Source organism: Halichondria panicea, chromosome 9, assembly GCF_963675165.1.
Source record: "Halichondria panicea chromosome 9, odHalPani1.1, whole genome shotgun sequence".
NCBI classification, from domain to species: Eukaryota; Metazoa; Porifera; class Demospongiae; order Suberitida; family Halichondriidae; genus Halichondria; species Halichondria panicea.
This window is the reverse complement of record NC_087385.1, coordinates 5,560,844-5,582,464: the sequence shown is the minus strand read 5'-3', so window position 1 is coordinate 5,582,464 and position 21,621 is coordinate 5,560,844. Positions and strand designations below refer to the sequence as shown.

At 41.6% G+C, this 21,621-nt stretch overlaps 2 protein-coding genes across 3 annotated transcripts in view; one reads left to right on the top strand and one right to left on the bottom strand.

Moving 5' to 3' along the window:
• Positions 1-18,718, bottom strand: part of LOC135341540 (uncharacterized) — a 29,003-nt gene extending 10,285 nt beyond the window's left edge. The window contains exons 1-16 of one of the 2 annotated variants that reach the window (XM_064538121.1): positions 18,376-18,718; positions 14,989-15,119; positions 14,494-14,542; positions 14,319-14,347; positions 13,817-13,987; positions 13,495-13,589; positions 13,044-13,140; positions 12,756-12,821; positions 12,269-12,521; positions 12,003-12,058; positions 11,813-11,914; positions 11,469-11,624; positions 9,847-9,988; positions 9,017-9,120; positions 2,624-2,797; positions 1,012-1,083 (exon numbers count right to left, since the gene is read on the bottom strand). In XM_064538121.1, coding sequence (XP_064394191.1) covers positions 1,012-1,083; positions 2,624-2,797; positions 9,017-9,120; positions 9,847-9,988; positions 11,469-11,624; positions 11,813-11,914; positions 12,003-12,058; positions 12,269-12,521; positions 12,756-12,821; positions 13,044-13,140; positions 13,495-13,589; positions 13,817-13,987; positions 14,319-14,347; positions 14,494-14,542; positions 14,989-15,119; positions 18,376-18,493 — 1,815 coding nt within the window. In that variant the 5' untranslated portion in view covers positions 18,494-18,718. The remainder of the gene's footprint in view (positions 1-1,011; positions 1,084-2,623; positions 2,798-9,016; positions 9,121-9,846; positions 9,989-11,468; positions 11,625-11,812; positions 11,915-12,002; positions 12,059-12,268; positions 12,522-12,755; positions 12,822-13,043; positions 13,141-13,494; positions 13,590-13,816; positions 13,988-14,318; positions 14,348-14,493; positions 14,543-14,988; positions 15,120-18,375) is intronic. The other variant, XM_064538122.1, reaches the window with a different exon arrangement.
• Positions 18,719-18,740: 22 nt separating this feature from the next.
• On the top strand, positions 18,741-21,614 carry LOC135341560 (motile sperm domain-containing protein 1-like). The gene is made up of 6 exons (XM_064538146.1): positions 18,741-19,223; positions 19,669-19,744; positions 19,845-19,980; positions 20,527-20,611; positions 20,772-20,930; positions 21,414-21,614. Exons 1-6 carry the CDS (start codon positions 19,076-19,078, stop codon positions 21,443-21,445), a joined length of 636 nt encoding a protein of 211 aa, XP_064394216.1. The 5' UTR covers positions 18,741-19,075; the 3' UTR covers positions 21,446-21,614.
• The last annotated feature ends 7 nt before the right edge of the window (positions 21,615-21,621 follow it).

The window sequence follows — 21,621 nt, the reverse complement described above, 5'->3', positions numbered from 1 at the left end:
ACACGGGTGGGGAGGCCACACTCTAGTGCACCGGTATCACACGGGTGGGGAGGCCACACTCTAGTGCACCGGTATCACACGGGTGGGGAGGCCACACTCTAGTGCACCAGTATCACACAGATACAACACCCCAGCTATATTGTTACTGCCATGTATCTAGCTCTGGTTGGGCTGGCCACACTCTAGTTACTGCCATGTATCTATAGCTCTGGTTGGGCTGGCCACACTCTAGTGCGCCAGTCTCACATAGCTACAACACCCCAGCTATCCTGTTACTGCCAGGTACCTAGCTCTGGTTGGGCTAATCTAATCAACACTGCTGAAAAAAGCATGCTTGGCTCAACTAGGTGACCACATTACACACAAGGTCAAATCTGTTATGTGAGTGGGTACCATATTAGCACATGATTAGTTTGAAACTGCTATCTACTCCCAACTTTAGCAAGTACATCCCTACAGCACACACACACAAATGCACTGGCAGCTAGCTCCTGTGTACACAAACACATTCTATTAATGATGTGTATTTGACTCCACATCAAATGCTTAGAACACTAGAGCTTACAAACACTAGTAGCTGACAACATAGTACTACAGCTAGCATGGTTGAAATCTGAGCTACCATCATTGCTCCAGCATGGTTGAAACTCTAACATGGTTGAAATGTGAGCTACTTTGTAGACCACCATTGGTCCAGTTAACACACAAACTTGTGACTGCAATAACTAATCATGGCCACATCTTTAGATCCATGGGCACTGGTTACAAATTTGGTCACACATGTTCCCACCATCAGGTGCACTGCATCCAACCACAAACGCTCTCAATGTGTACTCTCAACTGTTCATAAATTAGGCCACAGGTGGAGAAAAAAACACCTTTTTAAGGCCAGCTCTCAATGTGTATACTCAACTCTGTAAATTAGGCCACAGGTGGTAAGGTGAATGGAAACACATAGTGCAAACGTACAGGCACATACCCTTTTAATTAGTTATTCATCCCCTCACTTACCTCATGGACATTAGTGAGACTTTTGAGCTCTATCTTAGCCTTCTCTAGGAGCACGCTCTTGTCAGGGAAACACTGTGTGTGTGTGGTGTGAGAAACAACAATCATCATAGATTTCCGGAAATTACTAAAAAAGGGGGAAATATGAAATCCCCACTACCTATAGTGACCGCTTATCACAACAATCCTCCAATTAGGGAGACAATGACCCAAGTGCATTCCACACGCTAATGCGCAGAGCCATAATTTGGAGCTGCTATAGAACACTAACAAAGCTCTGGTGGGGGGAGTGGATTGGTTCACACTCTCCCTATATACCAACATGGGGATCAATCATGTTCACCTACAAATAGTCAATCAATAAGTGCTTGAATGCCTGACCTCAAATGGCCTCAGGCATGTTGCCTCGGTACCACAGCGTCATACACAATAATTAATTAAACCGGCCCATTGCTAACAGTATGAACTGTATATGTACATGTATGCAGTATGGTTTTTTAAGTATATGCATGGCTTCAAATAATAATAATCAGGCTATAAAGAGACAAAATGGCAGCACTGCCACTGCTTCCTTCCCACGGGTGGAGTACTGTTACTGAATAATAATTATAGCACCAGTAACCAGAACAGTATACAATAGAAGCCAGACAGGCACACTCCAATGTATGTACGCAATTTGAGTTACTGACTATTTGGTCAGGGAACATGAAGAGGAATGTACAGAATATGCACATCCAGCACTCCAGAAGAACTTTCCCTGGAGCCCAACAGACTATGGTCTACTCCACTGGTTAGCAATTAAACCACCAAATATCTGATATGTGGTTAATAAAATACCACAAGCCTGTTGTCAAGAGTTACTTGCAAAGGTCTGCCAAATGAAATAGCTTATTGGGTATGGGCAGGTTAGTCAATTCACTAATTGGCCTTAATATAACCACACAGTACATTTAAGCAAATGTCTACAGCCAGAGGTCAGACACACCATATGCAACACGAACCATACATGTAAAGGTCAAACCATACATGTAAAGGTCAAACCGAACTAGCTAGGTGCTGGTTCTAATATGGACTGGGATGGACACCCGAGGTCGCCTAGGTATCTAGACTGGAATGCAGTGCACCAATCCTTGATGTGGGTATTAAAATAAGCCCTCAGGTATTTTGCTGTGGCCGCCTAGACGATGGCCATGGAACTATCCCTATCATGATGCACCAGACACACAGGGCTATTGTGGTGTAGAGGGGATGCTTTAGAACATCTTCCTACCTACCCGCATATAATTATTATAATTATGTCAGTTGTGAGTTACGTGGTTTGAGCAGAAGCCAAAATTAATCTCTATGCTGAGAGTGGGGGTCACCCTACAAGTGTGAGAAATGAGCAAAGTAGCAGTGGTCTAATGCACGAGGCAGTAGTGGTATAATTAATGATTGAGGCAGTGGTACCAGTGGTCTAATGCACGAGGCAGTGGTGCTACCAGCGTGGTGAGAGGCTTGTCATCGTGAGTATATATGTATTGGACATACAAAAATCAGCTCAAACTCAGTTACGGGCACTGACAACCACAGTCATACATTTTTACAAGCAACATAATAATGTATGAGGCCTCACCTTATTAACTTCCTCAAATAGATCCCTCCCCTGATGATTGAGACCCCCCAAGTTGGTGAGCGTCTTAAGGTGCTCTCTGACCAGCTCAGCATTTGATCTGATGTCGTCCAGAGGAGACGCTAAAGCCAGTGTCACAGCTGCATTCAAGGTGGGCTCCTGGAGACAGTGAGGAGACTGGAGAGGGGGAGAGTAATTATCAAAGGAGATAATTTATAGGGGTACAATTATATAAGAATTATATTCAAAAAATTGATTGTGAGTGATTTGGGGAGGGGAGGGAGTTTGCCTCATCAAAATATATCAACGAGAAAGAGAAATTGTGATTCTAGTCATGACAATTAAGGAGTGAGGTAGTGTGTGTGCGTGTGTGTGTGTGTGTTTGTGTGTGTGTGCGTATGATACCCTACACAGGTGGGTGTGTTGGTGTGTTGCTGTATAGGACTAGAGGAAGGAGCACATATTTAGCAGTTTGGGGGTGTACATATATGAGAAAGTGTACATGACAGAGAGTTATTCTCATCATTAAGTCATATTTATAGTTAGGCAACAAACCGGCAGAGCTAGGTCTTCCCTGTTGGCATACAAAGATAAACTTTCAAAGTAATTATGAATGTTACTTGACTCTAACCACGTACATGTACATGTACATTGCTCAGTGCAGATTTACAATTTTAGTTTTTAGCATAATTAATTGCCAAGAGTCAAAAGGGTTCACAATGTACCAGTGGTATGCTTTGATTTAAGGGATCGTTGCTTTTCCATAAACACACTTAAGTGAGGATGGAATACAAAAGAGAGTCAGCTGATACACCACAATCAGTTAATGGTTCGAGACCTGACCTTTGACGGACATACCATAGTTACACCTTCCCCTACCCACTTAAAACTGATGACACTTTGTGGAAATTGAATAAGTAAGACGTTTACTTTTAAGAGCTACGACCATGTGCATATCGGACCACCACTGAACCGTATCGTGTGATATCACAGGTAGAGTATGCACGTACAATTTCACCGGATGACATGTGTGTAAAGAGACAGGGTGCAAAGGTGAGAACGAATTATAATAATTTATTGAGTAATATGGAGCCGGTGCCGAGCTGGTCCAATTATTTAAATTTCCTGTGAGAGGTATCTATGTCCGTTTGCAATCAAACAAACAAACAAACAGCAGATTAAGGCATCTCCCCACTCCTACTACTGGTGGATAATGGTGAGTAATTAAAGCACTTAATCAGTTGGCCTTGTTTACAACCTGGGCACTTGAGAAGTAAGAGCCTGTACTACTACAGTACTACGAACACACTCTACTAGCAACAGGCACTTGACTGTGCAAACAAATGTAGACAATAGTAATTAACAGCTATAAAGAGTTAGGGTTAGGGTTAGGGTGAGCTATAAAAAAACTATAATGAAGACTGACACAGGTACGTTTTGTACTTCTAAAGGCCTTTTGTTTTCCTATTGATCATGAGGCCATTTTAGCACACAAATGACAAATAACAAAGCATGGCAACCCAGCATATTTCATGCTGGAGTGAACACAGTCACCACAAGTTACCATCTCCTGACTTAGACTACACAATTAGGTGAACATCAAAGCATTCAGCTGTACATGGTGCTAGTAACGTGGAACACCACTGCTTTTGTTAAGCATTTTACCACACGGCAATACAGACACAGGCCACAGATAGCAGCTGACCGACTGGACTGACCTCTCATGCGATGGATCAGTGTGTTGCCTAGCAGCAATGACCAACCAGTAATAGACTGTACATGCGCACACCATGCTAGCCATGTGTTACTGTGCAACCTGTGTCCACAAATCAGTTGCAGCAGACCACTATAGTAGTAGAGGGACTTTTACAGGAAGCCCCAAGGCATACCATTCTCACTGACATCATTAGACCCCAGGAAATATTAAATTTTAATTTTGCTGGTAAAACGCAACAATTAACTCTTAGATCGATGTCTAATATCATTGTGGGGCTCTCAGCTGTTGATCGAGCATGACTCATCTACCCACCCGATCAGTCAATCCTTGAGAGACTGGAACTGATAGCCTCTAGATAAGTTACACTAAGTATGGGCACAGGCAGAGAACAGTGTCTAAACAGAGGGAGGGGGGGAAGGGGTGTTGTTAACTGTATTATATACTCACATGCTGAATGTTTACAATAGACGGGGAAGCACTTCCGTGACTAAATAATAACTCTATACAATACAAACAACTTGCTCCTAGAATGCACGAACCAGGGCTAGTGATCCTACCCTCAAGGTCTGTGGCCTTCGGAAGTAAACAAAAATAACCAGTTTGTTTTCCCCACAGTGACCAGAAAGCCATACATGCTCTTGTGTACATAGGTACAAGCAGTAGTCTATACCTGCGGCCATCCTCTTAAGAATCCATAGCATTGAGGGGAGCAATGTAAACCAAGTGAAATTCGAATAAAGGCACCTTATCACAATTGATTGTATCTAAGAACACACTGACACAATGCATGCTGGTCTGTGGCTTGTAGTTGTGTAAACTAACTTCAAGTGCTCCAAAATGGTGACTATGAGAACACACAGAAAGATGATCATTTGGCCTTCTGTAAAAAGGTGACTTTTTGCTTGACCTCTTGGCAAATGCCAGCAGTAGTATATGTGGTGAGCATATCAGTACCATCCAGACACACACAGCCACAGATGGGCCGCTATGCCCAGAGGCAGCTGTTAACGAGGTGATCTAACCACATTGGGGGTACTGGGTAACATAGAGTTCCTTCGTTTTCTAGCAGTTGCCATAGGGAGAGAGTCTGGCGCAAAGTATGCCCACAGCTAACAAGCCGCTACCAGCCAACGTCTCTTTGTACTATCTAAACTATGCTGGCGGAGCAAACAAGTTGTATTAAATTGAACCCCACACACTCATGCGGTAACTAACAGAGCGCATAAAATAGTAATAGCAAAGATGTGTAATTTCCATGTATAAGTGCGCTACATTCAATTGTAGGATGGCAACGTACATGTAGCACGTACATGTATGAGCCAGTGAGCTAGTTCATGGTTCATAGGTTTGTAGCCATTCAGAGTTATGCTTGGTGCCAATAAAATTAAATGGGTATAAATCAATTTATTACCGCGTTGATCATCCGCTTGACCTCACGCTGACCTCTCACACGTATATAAAATGACAAGTATTTGAGTTATAACACACAGGCGCTCAGGCTAGCTAGGAGATAGCTTCAGAGTAAGAATGATCGATGAATCCACACGAATAGAGACTAGTTCTCCAACCACTGACGGAGAGATATCTCATCTACAATGCATTTCTGACCCCGAAAAAGTAGTAAAACCTCAGATGAATGCTCAAATGCATCAACAAATTGCACAATTTACTCTACTGGGCACACATTCTCACTAGTAGTTATTTCAGCTAGATCCACTAAACTTCCTTTAGAGTATTCATGGCTAAAGCCACTGCAAACTATTGAATGGTTTTGGTCAGACAACAACAGATTGGTGGCCATAATTGAGTACTTTTGGGGGTAGTAGTATGGTACTCACTATCTTTGAATTTCTTGTCTCTAAGCAAACTGTTCTGAGTAAGATCAAAGGGGGATAACTGTTGCCTATACTACAAGTTTTTTTTGAAGGGCTAGCACTTGAGAGGGAGGCTGCACACACTTGATTCAAGTACTCTTTACTATACAACTTAGTTTGAGGTAAACAAGCTTACAAACAGTTGACCAATATAATAGTGATCACACTCTACGCAAAAAATCCAGGTTACCAAAATGCTTACAATGGTGCAGAGGAAGTATAATTATAGCTAGCGTTATAATGTATCTACAGTTGCATAGCAGTGCTTGTTCAGTTGCTGTATGCTTGTTAACATTATAAATAAGCACCCACACAGGAGAAATCCAATCAACACTAAAATCTATAAAATTAACCAAAATTTAAAAACAGTACCTTATACATAATTACTACCTTCCTAGATAGAATGACCTATAAGCACTCCCTCAGCTCACAAAATAGGAGAATCAACAACATGCGGTCAGTGGAGATATTGAATTTGCTGGTATTTGGTGAGCCACGAATGGTGAGGAATGCCCTAGACAATGGTCGCCTCTCTCCCACCCAGGTAGAGAGGAGGTCCAGCCAAATGACACCAACCCCATATTCGTGTTGAAGTTAACTTTTAATAACAGTCAACATCGTTACCGTGGTGAGGTCATAATATGTGTTTGAAATTAGGTTCTTCTATTTGGGTGATTTTGCACAATAATAAAGCGAAGGTTTGATTGATCATAAACCCACAATAAACGCAGTTTATTTTATGAGCAGCCATAAGCAAAATCTCCAGGAAGCCAAAGTTTACTGTATCCATTTTCAGTAGTTTACTAATTGTAACACAACTCTGCTTATCTCCGAATCAAAACAAACAGCGCAATCACACAGTATGCGAAGGAATGCTTTGTATTAACAACACGACTAGCAACATAGTGCGGTGGAAGAGACATGATTTCATGTAGGAAAGATGCAACAATAACAAGACAATCACAATATTGGATGTTATTTCGCCACCACTGTTTACAGAAATGTCACATTTATACACCGTGGTTATAACACCAAATCAATAAATATAAAGCATTTCCTGTGTGTACCCAGGAAATATCGAAACCAGGAAACAATTGACTAACCTAGTACAAACTGAGGAAATAACGAGATACTATCGGTTGTACAACTAAATAAGCAGAGAATGTTAGCAATGGACTCTAGGAATAAAACGTTAACGTCTTAGCTCCTTCAAGCCCAAGAATACCCGAACTTGAGGTGACTGTAAAACACACACATGGAGACAAATTAGTCTATCCTTTAGTTCCATCTTCTTTGAAGTCAGTGTCCAAGGAAACCTGATCCTTCCAATCAGCTGCATTGTCAGCTCCCCTTACCAGTACAAGACTGGGACAAACCACAAGACATTCACCTATATCTGATGCTCTATTCAGAATCGATCACCCTCTTGATACTCTGGCTTAACAAAGCCCATACTACAAGTCCTACCACTTGAAGAGGCTATACAGCTGAGTACCTTGAACCTCAATGTCAGCTTTTTCACACAAGACTACAAATTCACTGAGTTGCTAACATGATAATGGTTTTCCCTGAAAGGACTGATAACTGCTAGAACTAAAGACTACTAGTCTTGCAACAACAAGCTATTGTCCTCCATACATGCCCTAAGGGCAAAATTACAATCTGGGTTATAATCAAATCCATTTAAACCACATTCAACTTTGTAACCAAGCAATACAGTACACATATTGGTAAACCTATAACCTAGTTACTACAGTGTGGGTGGCCTCAAAGTGGCTGTTCAAATTTGAAAATGTGTTACTGCAATCAGCTGATCCAGAGACTACTTATAGATAAGAAATTTGAGCATGAGCAAATTATTGAAGGACCATGCATGAGCCTCGTATTACCCAGTAATGACAGGAGACCACTACACATTGCCCCTACACTAATGACAGGAGACCACTACACATTGCCCCTACACTGGCCTTCATAGAGGACTACATTCCAACCAGGGTGAAAACTAAAAGTGTTGAGCGATACGTTAGACAAACTACTGAGTTGCGTACTTACACAAGCATGCTTCAAAATTGTTGGGATTGAAATCGTGCAATGAAGAATGAAGTCGCTATTGTGTACGTGACAACTTTCTGACTATGTGACCGAAAGTGAGCAGCGTAATGCTTCTCTGTAAACCAGCTGAAAGAAACAACAATCAAGCCCTACGCTGTTGTGGTAACCATCTGTGGTATGAAATATTCTATTTTCAAATTCGGTCATGGTGGGGTAGCATTTGTGTAAGGTATTACGAAACCCGAGATAGCTTTGAAGGGCTTACTGGCTTTCTAAACATACTCCACATCACTATCATGTGGCCAGGCATCCCCCCCCAAATAAACTAATAGGTAATCTCGATAACCAAGATAGTGCACTACACGGGCAAGATCTTTAGCTATGCAAGCACAAGATTATTTGGGTTTAAAGCACTTGAACTTTATATCGATCGAACTAGACAAATTCTACTCTGGTGGACAGCGTACAAAATTAATGTTCTATACAGCAGCACAAGTGGTGTGCAGATGATGTATATACATACACAGCACAAGTGGTGTGCAGATGATGTATATACATACAGCAGCACAAGTGGTGTGCAGATGATGTACATACATACAGCAGCACAAGTGGTGTGCAGATGATGTACATACATACACAGCACAAGTGGTGTGCAGATGATGTACATACATACACAGCACAAGTGGTGTGCAGATGATGTACATACATACACAGCACAAGTGGTGTGCAGATGATGTATATACGTATACCTACCATTCCGAAGAGTCGTAGCAGCATGTGCTTGCACTGTCTCCAGGTGGTGGCTATCTCGTCTGAGACGTCCAGAGAGACCCCCCGCGGAGAAAACATTGGCAGCTCTACAGAGTTTCAGTGCAGAGCAATATATACAGTCAATTTCATTTATATATGAAAATAAATTATAATTATAATTATTTATAATTATATTTATAGAAATATAATTATGCACATTTCCGAGCAATAATTATTACTAGCAATGAAATACCGTATAGCGGATATATTTCGAGGGTATAAACTTTTGCAGAATGCCTTTAGAAAGGTTTTTGCATTTTCGCGGAATAGCAGCCTTTTTCAGCATGCATGAAATATGAGGGTGTAAATGTTAGCATTATACGCTTAATCAGCAAAAACCCTCGAAATAATTTTATACCCTATACGGTAATCCCTATGAATGAGATAAAAATGAACAGGGTTTGTTTGCTTGAAAAAGCAGTCATATATGTAATTTTAATTGTTGCAAACATACCCTGTTCAAGAAAAAATTCAAGGCTTTGTACGAACATTAAAGCTTAATGGACAGCCGAGCCAAAACATATCACTTAATAGTGCAGTCTAGCGGAAAACTTTCGGTTTGTCAAAAAGGGAGGAAAAGCTAGACACTTTGGACCGCACTCCCTAAATGCTTGTGGGCTATGTGGTCAAACAACCTTTGATCTTAAATAGCAGACATTGTGCTAAATAATAAATTAAAATAGTAAAATCGTTCTCCCATGAACATTCTCTCCGCACTAAAGTGGTACTCCTACCAAAGCCTTGAATACACGAGTAAAGGCACACCCTCCCACCTATCAGGTCTTCCGACAGACCTAAGTGTTCTCTTATTTGGATGAGGTCTAGTTTGACCATAGCCTTGCTCTTCAGGTTGTCTTCGTTTGGCTCACGAAGGTCTTTTAGGAGCTTGCCCAGAGGATCGTCAGCTGACACTTTCTGTGTGTGTGTAGTGTGTGTGTGTAGTGTGTGTGTGTGGTGTGTTATGTGTGTGCGTGTGCGTGTGCGGTGTGTCTGGTGTGCGTGTGTGTGTGTTGAGATATAGGATGTCAGACCGCCATCACGGAGCCGTAGCCATAACTGTATAGCATCAAAAAACTTGGGAGGAAGTAAATTTGAACTGGTAACACGACCCAAAACATCCCCAATAGCTCTCCTTGGGATTTTATCACATTTCATGATCAAGGGACTTCAAAGGGTTACAACAAACCCACAGACGTGTGGTTATCATTGAGCCAGGCTGATGAATGAGATAATTATCCATTGTTTATCATAACCACAGGCTCACACGATATGAGTTACAAACATGCTTCCCTTTGCCTCAGGCCAATATCCGAGGACAAAACAGAAGGTGGTGTTATGTAACCAGGGGATGTGCCCGTTCTTATAGATACGCCTATACGATACCAACTCATAGACAGACTCCCAGACTCCTCCCTGAAGCATACTAGGTTACGTACATGTAACCAGGGGATGTGCCCGTTCTTATAGATACGCCTATACGATACCAACTCATAGACAGACTCCCAGACTCCTCCCTGCAGCATACTAGGTTACGTACATGTAACCAGGGGATGTGCCCGTTCTTATAGATACACCTATACGATACCAACTCATAGACAGACTCCCAGACTCCTCCCTGCAGCATACTAGGTTACAATGCTAGGAACTTCAATTCATTTATGAGGTGTGTACATGCAATATTATATGCATCAGCAATCAGAAATGGCTACCTTAACAAGCATTGGTAACAAAACGCGGAATGTCAATCAACAACAGTGTTCATTACTCGTGTGCATTAAATACGGTTGCTAACTCAATCACGCATCACGCATCCCCCCTACAGCAGGCTTTGTAAATTACCAGCAAACACCATACTGCACTCTCTATAAATATATAGGCAAATTAGTTGGCAAGCGTTTATACAGGCTCAAAACACGCTAATTCATTTACAGAATTAAGAAGAAAGTCTAAGCCGACAAATACGCTTATAACTACCAGCTGTGTACATGATTTCAAGTATTGATTGAATAATTACTGGAAATGTCTATAGATATATCCATGGCAATTTAGGTAGCGAGACGAATTGGGAAGCTATTATGCAGCTAGCCAGCTTGACCAGGTGGGGGTGGAGGATTTGGTGAGATGGTACAAAAGGTCAATAGCAGGCTCTCAGGCTTAGTTCCTTACAGGTATGTGTACAAATTATATGATTAGCTGTAAAAATGGAAATACTGCTGTTACTATAATTATTTCGCAGGTGATGTACTATATATAGAAATCTTGTTGAATGCATCATCCTTATCGACTATAACATAATCATAATAACCCGTTAATTAAAAAAAAAACACAGTATTAGTCAGTAGGTAAAGAGCATGACATTAAATGTGGTAATGATCATCAAATGTATAGGTCTCACCATGTCATTCTGGTACTTGCCAAGCTGAGTGTGTAGGAGTGATATCTCGCTGACTGCTATGTCGATCTGAAGGTCCTTACGACAGAGGGCAATGTACTCCTCCAGTTGTAGGGCTTCGTGGAAGTCGTCCACCTGACACAAGTCACCCAGGAATGACTGCGATAGTGGTAAAGAGGATTATTTGTTACTTTAGTGTAGTATGTAACTTAATTCTTCTAAAAAAAGATATATTATACTCCAGGGATCGAGTTCTATCACATGTGGTATTCAATAACTGACCTAATAATTATTTTTTCGATAAACGGGCACCAAGGAAAGAGGGTATGACTAAACATTCCACTCACTTTCAATTCATCGTTATGTGCTTGGACAAATGAATTTAATGGCATCATGTAGCTCTCTCTAACACTGGATGTGTTGGCCAACTTCTGGAGCACCTTCACCACCTAAAGAGACACACATATGAAACAGCCACCACTTATGATACAACATACCTACGTGTACTAGGTAATTTAATTGAGTAAGTGTGCTTACCAATGTGAGGTTGCGTCGAGCTTGTTTGGGAGGGGGGTTCTGAATCAGTCGGTACGCTACGGGGGGGAGGGGTACTATTAAAGACGTTAGTACTTTAATACAGAATGCTGTTATTACAAATAGTTACGTAATCACAGGAGAAGAGCTTAGCTGAGCCATTGTTACAAAAGTACTTATAAGCAGTGATAAGCATACCATCAACTATCAAGTACTAGCTAACATTCAGGAGTAATCAATGAGGTTCAGTATTCATTGCCCCTGTTCACCATGGGGAGTAACGATGACGGGGTTGATGTAGCGCAGGAAGAAGAAGCCCCCCACAAAAGCATTGATGGTGTCCACCTCGGCTTCAGGGAACTTCTCCTGCACCAGAGCACGTGTGGCCTTGCATAGCCACCGGATGCCAAAGGGAACTTCGTTGATGATTTCTTTCAGTCGCTTTAGAATGAAAAGGACATATTCTTGTAGGATTGGTATGTGCTTTTGAATCAGCTCTTGGACTTTAGGATGAGCCTCAGCCTGTGTGTGTGTGTGTGTGTGGTGGGAGGGTGTGTGTGTATGGTGGAGAGGGTGTGTGTGTGTGGAGATAGGGTGTGTGTGTGTGGGGAGAGGGTGTGTGTGTGTGTGTGTGTGTGGGGAGGAGTAGACATAATTGGGTGTGTGAATGAGAATATTTGAAGCCTACACTTTTTGGCTTGTTTAAAAACAAGGTAATTACGCATACAAAGTGTTGGATATGGTATATATACTCACGTCTTGATACAGATTATTTGCTTCAGACGGTTTGACCTCCTCATTTTCTATCATCTCCTGGTAGATCTGCACACAACACAACAAGAAACCATGAGTCAAACATGATGGTCCATGGCTACTAATGCTGTACACACTAGTACTCATGTTATTAGAACTGGTATTGAATTGATGAACCAAATGGGAGCACTCAAACGCTACTAAAAACGCTACTAAAATACTAAGTTTCAACTGGGAAAGTAGGTAGCATCTCTAAAGTGGTGTACTAGAAGCTAGTCTGGTGTAACATACTTTAAGAGGGTCAATCTCCATGGAGCCATCGTAGTTGACCAATTTCTTGATGGTCTCACCAAGAGAACTCTTCACAAACTCTTGACCAGGGCCACGTCTGCAAAAACAGGAATTAGACAGTTAAAATAACAATGCACTGCTAGCATGAATGCACTACTAGCGTGAGTGCACTACTAGCATGAGTGCACTACTAGCATGAGTGCACTACTAGCATGAGTGCACTACTAGCATGAATGCACTACTAGCACGAATGCACTGCTAGCATGTACACACAGTGCAAAACCAACTTGTAGCTTTGTGATAGACTCCCTCTAGGCATAATTTATAGCTATATAGCGTAAGGAACTCGGGCACCAATGAGCAACCATTGACTTGATCTCTGCGTCTTGGTGGATTAAGGCAAGCAGAGATACATGTACAGGGCAGGCACGCTATAGCATGCAATATGTACCTGCAGTACTGAGTCATCATCCGTGTGATGGCCGTGTTGGCTCTCATGAGACTGTTGATCTCTGTAGCCTCTTGCACTTCAAACGTCAGAGCATGCTGGAGGAGGTAAAGATCAACAACAAGTCAAGTACATGTAACAATCATAATTATGATACGACTGCCCTTTACCAGAGGCTGGTAAGAATGATTATTCACTTTTTAATATAATGCCCCTTTTCCTTACGCATAGGTAAGGGGTGACAAAGTTAAAAATGAAATAATGACTAAGTAACTGCTCTGGTAAAGGGCAGTTCAATATAAAATGTAAAATTATAAAAGCTCACTTCAAACATGGATAGTAGGAGATGTTCCTCTCTGTCCTCGTACTGGTTACCATAGAGAGTGAACATGACAATCTGCAGTAGCCCGTCAATCTCTTTGAGGGACACCAGTCGAATGAGCTTGGCTATATACTCGGGAGTGGTTTGCAGGAGAAATAGCAGACGCCCATACAGCTGTGTGTGTGTGTGTGTGTGTGTGGGGGGGGGGGCGGGGGGAAGTGTGTTTGTGTTTGGTGTGTGTTTTTGTATAGGAGAGTAGTATCAGTGAAAGTGTTGCAAACTCACATGAGAAATTGTAGCTATGTTGTAGCTAACGACAGTGATGCTTAATAGAATTTAACATTATGGAACTCTCTAGTTGCTGCCACACCCTATCACTAACACACACACACACACACACACAGGTGTGACCAGACGTTCTTTTCTAAAGCGTGGCCACACCCCGCCGCACGCATGCACGCACGCACGCACACACACACACACACACACACACACACACACACACCTCAGGATGTTGAAGGTCCTTCATTACACCTGCAGGGAATAAGAGAGACCTCATAAACTATGCAACCATGCATTAACTCTAGTTAAGTTATGGACAATAGCCCTGCTCTGTTTAGACTGCATCTGGTATCTACCCAGCTGCTGTCAAAGGAGTGTTGTCTAGGATACAAGCTTACCTGGTAGCATCATAGGACAGTCTTCATCAAATACTCTGCTCTCAAGCTCCTGTGGTGAGAGAGGTAGACACCATACAAATTAATGTTAATTAATTAAGCTAAGGATAATTCTTGTTGGGGGCTGCTTTAATTCTCCTACACACTCAAAGCTACATGTATTGTACAGTAGAACCTCTATTTAATATCCTGAACCTCAATTATCCGATTTGGCAATTTTCTCTTTAATAATTCAGAAATGGGCGTGTCCCTTAAATACGCATGCATATTGCAGCTGCTACTATGGAGACAGGCCTGCTTGTCTTCTGCGCAGACAGCCATGTGGCACTGCTGTTTATCAATTAAGTGGGTGGATCAATGTGTGGTTTATCTATTCGATTATCAGCCTGCCTCTGGAACCAATTAAGGTGTTCGGATAATCGAGGTTCTACTGTAGTAACTGTTTACAGCTGCAGACAGTGCATGGCTACTGTACTGTGCTAGTTACGCATGACCTACCTCAACAGTGATCTTGTGATTGATGAGCAGAGCTATTCTTGCATCAAAGAACCGCAAGTCCTTGTCCAATTTGAAGTTCTTTTTACTCTGTTGTGATATCTCATTCTTGAGATCTTGTATCTCTTTTTGCACTGCATGGAGAGATACGTATATTTCTAGAGTATATTTCTAGAGTATAAGTAGGCCGGCCTTAAGGGAGAGGCAAATATAGACATCATCACAAGACCTAGTAGCTTTAACATTCTTTGGGAGATACCCATCCCCACCCAATGCCAGACTACGTGCAGTTCTCTATATAATTATAGCACCAGGGCTAACGTGCTGTCAGTACATCAAGCAAGCATTATAATTATAGTTTGCTGGATAAAGCTTGCTGGACAGATTTTAGTCTGGACTATGAAGTAACGAATGCACGAAACAATAGCTGAAATCATAATAATGGCTATATACAACATCACTTTCTAGTATTACAGATACGAATTTCATTTCAGTGTTCTAGAGTTACAGTCAGTAATTACACTGTAGATTACGGACGCATATGAACACAGGATTACACGGAGGGAGGCTCGTTTTCAACGCTATTACACAGATGAGCGTGCACACCATATAGTAGTATTTACACCTGCTAATTGTCAATTGGCTAAAGATCAACTTGCTAACATTGTACTTACCAAATCAATACAAGTCATCTCACAACAATAAAACAGAAACCACCCAAGTCTTATATTTCAAACTCTCACCAACAATAATAGAAGGTATGTCAAAATATTGATATATTGTAATATTGAGTGTAAATTATTAGTTTGCTCTATCTGAGGTAACTGTATCCCAGATATAAGTTGGCTCAAGTCTATCTAGCTCTATCTAGCTCTTGTACATATTATTGATGCCTCAAGCTATTCTTGTAGGGAACAAGCCACAAACATGCTTGTCACAGTCATTAGGGTGCTGTCAAGGTTACAGCTCTCTGACCACAAGTGGCCATTACTTACCCACTCTGACCAGAGCAGGGAGCCCTTATCAGTTGTGGTTAGCCTCAGGTGTACACTAGACCAACATTTCTTTTAGGGAAATGTAGACATTATACAGCATGCATGGTAAAATGGCCCCAAGGCAACTGGGAAAAGGTGTGCCCTCACTAACGCAATTAAGCAAGGACTGCTCCCATAGTGCTCCATATGCTAATCTACTACAGCTTTACTGTGTACACCTATCACAATGGGCCCTCTATAATCCACAAGACTCAACCTCAACCAACACCTCATCAATCAAATGATATAGCAATGTGTAAAATACTAGCCTAGCTACTACAAAATAGCCCCACCTAGGTTACCTGTAAGTATTCAGTTTGGCCACAGACACTAAGGCTTCAATCATCCACACTGCATTCTAGCTAATCCAATTTATGTCAGCTGTACATGTATCTGTAGAAGAACCAGTAATCGATTGTAGCTCGATATTATTTGGTAATGAGAAAGAATTTTAGGTACTTATTTGAGCATATATCATACTCTAAGACGGATCGGGTTAACAGTTACAGAGGAGGGTCTAATACTTGGCCAAGTGTAGGGAATTCCCTAATCCTGCTGTTTCTGTAACTAAATAAGAGCATGTGAGGTGATCTAATGGGATAGGAAATGGTGACATCCTATATTATGCTCTCCTGTCCAAAAATAGTTTCAAGCAACTGGCAAGAAAACAGGATCACTTACCACTTTCTATGATCTCTGAAATCCAACAAGTACAAGCAACAATTGGCAAACATTGAAGGACAAATGTGTACATAGCTACAGCCAGACGACCAGCCAAGTAGGGCGGGAGCCAGTACAAGTGCACCTCCCATAGTCAACACAGCTATAGACAAAAACAGTGGGAGCTCCTGACAGCGACTCATGGTGCTAACCTGCACCTTACTGTGGGTTCTGTGTTAGCCTACTGGACCTTGCACTATGCCAAACCAAACAACATGCTGAGTCATCAAGCACTAGTGAACTGCTTGCTTAATTACCTCATGCACACACTCACACCCACCCACACACACACATTAGAGCATAAAAGGTGGAGTAATTCACAAGTACTGGAGAGCTAGAGAATATAGTATAGGGGCTCTTCAATGCAACCACTTAACACCCACTTGTCATTGCGTACGCTTGTATATCCAAACACTTATATGAATAAGCTCAGTAATGCTGAGTATTAAACACAGACACACAGATTTGACGGAACAACTGAAGTCCTGCTGTTGACAGGGTAACAACCAGGCGGTACAGTAAACCACTTTAGCACACCAATGAAAGCTGTTGAAGAGCATAATAATTATGTACCAAATTTTAAGGATTTGTATGAAGTGAACATAACACCACACTAGACAATTCCAATATTGTAATGTTACCATTATCAACTCATTATGGCATACTTGTGGGTTAAGAGAAAACCTCTGGCCCTGTAGTGGTACACACTGAGAGTGCTATATGATGCTATGCTGGCATTTGCGTAGACAATATTATAACAAGCACATGGCCCTAAAATTCCCAGTCAGAACGTTATGTACACTCTCCAGTTTTTATCAACTCGCTATACAATACAATTACTGAATGGTTGTTTAGATATTTAGACAAAGCTCAGCTGGTCGATATGATTCACACTCAAGCTTAACTTTCACATTTACTATTTGGTATAACTCACTAATAATAGTCCAACAATCGACTCAATAATATTGCTTAGGAGCTGGATACATACTTATACATAACGATGTTGCTGAACTACAGCACAATGCTAGGTGAGAGCCAACTGCAGAGGCTCTAATCAATTGAATACCAGGTTGATCTGTATCAACACACATTCGAGCAATACCCCTAATTAGGCCATCGTCGGTAATTCCTATTACACATGCCCACCTAGCCTTTAATCCCTATGGACTGACACACACTCACGGCAAACAATTCTGAATTGCACGTACACAATAATAATTACTATACTACAGACAGTGTGCAGGAGCAACGAACAATACAGGCAGCAACTAACAATTGACAGGAGTAGAAGTAGTGGGAGAGTTTCAGGCTTGACAATCACACATTGTACAGCGAATAATAGCTACTTATCTAATGATGTCATGGAAGGAATCGCGTAAATGCATTCTAGTGAAGTGCTTCCCTACTGTTTCAGTTAGCAGCCCTGGCCACCATAGAAACCTAGTCTATTTACATATGTGCACACTTAATGACACCACAGCTCACACATACAGACCTCAACAAGTCGATAGCTCACGAGACCAAATGGCTTGCCTTTTTTACTAGCTACTAGCAAGCAGTCCCTTATAAAACAATGGAGCAATTTGTAGTATTAGCTTATTCAATGTGAGACTCCAAAGTAGGTAGTTGGCCTTACCTTTGAGAAAGGCTTCTGCAAAGTCGATTGAATCAATGGGCTCCTCTTCTCTGGGCACAAGCAGAGGGACAGTGTTTCTCTTGAGTCTGAAGGATTTCCTCAGTAGGTTGACAGCCATTGCTAGGCCTGGAGTGTTTACTTAGTAGCTAGTCTACTTGACAACTTAGTTTATCTTTGAACTTTTGTTTGTTCTTGAGCTCGCAACGATCACAGTGGTTCCAATCTTACGTTTACTTTGAGCAAGGTGTCTGCACAAGATGCAGTCCAGCTAGCTATGGTTGGTTTAGCGACCTTCAATATTCTCTCTTTACTACAGAAACTACCACCTAATGATATTCATTGTGGCTAAACAACCAATTATCTCAGCACGTGAAACTAGTCACACCCAAGAAGCACCGCAAACAAAGAATCTCCTAGGCTACTACGAGGCTACTACAAGAAGAATAACGCGAGCTTTTTGCAGAAAATTCAAGAGAGAAGAAGAGAGAACAATCTAAATGCAGTACAACTGGTGCTAGTCTTACGAGAAGATTGGATCTTTATAAAAACCGAATTAGCATAATGGTGACGGTGCAAAGTACACAAACAAGCTGACTCAGCATAGATATAATTATCTATAAACAGAGTGAAGTGAAGGAGCCACTAAAGGAACGGAGTAGTCCACTAAAGGAACGGAGTAGTCCACAGCCAGCCCTCTAAGATGAAGAGCTCCTCTCTGGGTGGGAGGCAAAGGAAGCTGCCCGTGTTCGTCTTCCCTGAGGAGCTACAGTTCAGTGTTGAGGACGAGTCGTCTCACAAGCAGATCCTCACCATCTACAACCCTTACGAGTTTAACATTCAGTTCCAAGGCACGTTGGTGTACCCCATTACTGTACTGGTGTTAAGGCCTTTCCGAGGGTCTGTTCTGATCTTAACTACATCTGTAAAAGAGGCAATTATGTTATTTATTGTTTAGAGTGATTGCATTCCTATCTCAGATTATTTGTTTACATAACGTATGCTTTTATAACTGCATGTTACTATTTTAGAGACGAGTGTGCATCTATTTTACTATACACACAATGATGTCTGGTGACTCTAGTCTCCCAAATACCTAAGTGTTCAAGTGGCTAGGTCACAATCAATCTGGAATTGACACTTGATATGATCTAAGCACCTCTTATTCGTATATTATTGGGTAAAGTATTTGCGTGAGTCTTCTGTTGTGCATAGCTCTAGCTGGTAACCTAGGTGCAATTTAATGCTCGTAAAAATCTATTTTAAGATTTAAGTGTCTGTGTTTTCTCTGGACAGTGTTGAGTAACGCTCCTAAGAGATATGCTGTCGTGGAGTCACAAGGTTCCATCAAGGCACATTGCTGTGTTGACATGTGAGTATCAGTGTAGTCAGTATATATCATATCAGTGTAGTCAGTGTGCCTCACTTCCCTGTTAAAATCATGATCATACTGATCTTCACCCGGCCTGCAGTGTGGTTCGACACAAGGCTGTAGAGAGTTGTCCTCCCGAGGTGCTGGACAAGTTCCGTGTGGACGCGTTTATCGGCAGCAAGCTGATTGGACGGAAGCAGGTGCTGGCATCTGTTACCAGGGAGAAAGTCCCTGAGGTAATTAGTGCGTATCTGTCGAGAGTTCATTGTTTGCGTGTGTTTTGTATGCCTCATTGACGTGCCTGGTTGCAACAACATCACCTAATTTTATGCATCGTTATGTTCACTGCACGCATACATGTGCATGCAAATTTTTAACTATCAACTAAAATTCTATGAATTGTGCCGTTGTTTTGTCCATGATTGATTGCTGAGATGTCATGGTATACAGTATATAGTTACCTCATGTATCAAGCCGGTTTTGACTCTAAAAGGCATCGATTTGGTGCCTATAGCAACATGTGTATATACTCCCAAGGTGATACCACCCCCAAGCCAAGAGTTGCACTCTTTCCTGTTATAACACAGTTCGCTCGCAAATATGTCGCTGTTATTGTTTCCGAGAGAGTTTAGGAATTTTGTTGTGCAAGGAGTGGCATGGCCATTAATTTGTCATGATTGATTAATGTATTGATCAAATTAATCTCTTAGCGCCTAAGGCATTAGGTCTTCACTGTTAATGTGCGTAGTTAACAAGTTTGTACCAAATCTATTTGTGTACAGGTCAAGGAGAAGCCTCCGTCATTTGTGAGTCTGTCAGACGGTGGGGGACTAGGAGACTCAAGTCATGGACCATTGAGCAAGCAAAGTAAGCCATTTTAGTACATATGTGTAATTATGTCAGTCTATGCGGCGTATGCATATCTGTATGTATGTAACTTTTCCCTTATGTAATGCAATCCGTAGTTATATAGACATAATAATTGTGTACGGTATGTACATATAACTCACCCCCCCCACACTCGCAGGAAGTGCCCCCCACCAGGCGAGTCCCAGCTACCTGATGATGCTGCTCAGTCTACTGTGTCTGTTGGTGCTGCTCCTCCCACTGGAGGGGGAATCCCCTGCATGGCCTCACTACTCTCATGTGACAGTCAACCAGAAACTCATCGCAGCATTTGCGTTAGGTAAGAGTTAGTGAACAAAATGAAGTGAATTGTTGTACTTCTATTAATGTGGGTGGTCAGCTTTGAATGTTTCGGTGCCAAACTTCAAAGAGACTTGTGCTTTCAGAATCAGCTGTTTTTACCCTTGACTGAAAGATAATCATTGCTTGAAAACAATTTGTCCTTAGCATGGTATTGTTTACTGGAATCTTGAGCCAGCTTCTGTGTAAAGTTTCTCATGTCAATGGTTTGGCCTGAAGCCATTGTTGCAAAGAGTGTGACGTGTACTTGACTTGGCAGGTGCGCATGTAGTTGGCCTTGATATGTTACACCTCCTAACCCTAACCCTGGCCACCTACATGTACATGTGTACACTTTTTATCTAATAGCTGCAACACTTTAATGGGGTCTTAACTTTGTTGTCTTAGACTAGCTGCTCTTCTGTGACTGTTGCTACATGTATGTATTTGCCTCGATGTGATTGAGTGTGTGCTGTTTCTGCAGGCCTCCTCACTATGACTTTACTGAAGACATAAGATATGCAGTTGCTGAGCATGACAAAGAGATCGACTGAAGATGGTCTTAACAATCAGATGAGACTAATGGACAGTGAACAATCAAGTTTTGCAGCTCATGTACTGGCATATATGGTTTTATATTTTCATTCCTTCATTCACTTTCTCCATTATTATACATAATTATTAATTGTTAA

Excerpts from the sequence above, each read along its gene's own strand:
- LOC135341560 (XM_064538146.1), top strand. The coding sequence starts at position 19,076 with ATGAAGAGCTCCTCTCTGGGTGGGAGGCAAAGGAAGCTGCCCGTGTTC. Across the intron at positions 19,981-20,526 it reads CCAGGGAGAAAGTCCCTGAG|GTCAAGGAGAAGCCTCCGTC; the intron begins GTAATTAGTGCG and ends ATTTGTGTACAG. Across the intron at positions 20,612-20,771 it reads TGGACCATTGAGCAAGCAAA|GAAGTGCCCCCCACCAGGCG; the intron begins GTAAGCCATTTT and ends CCACACTCGCAG.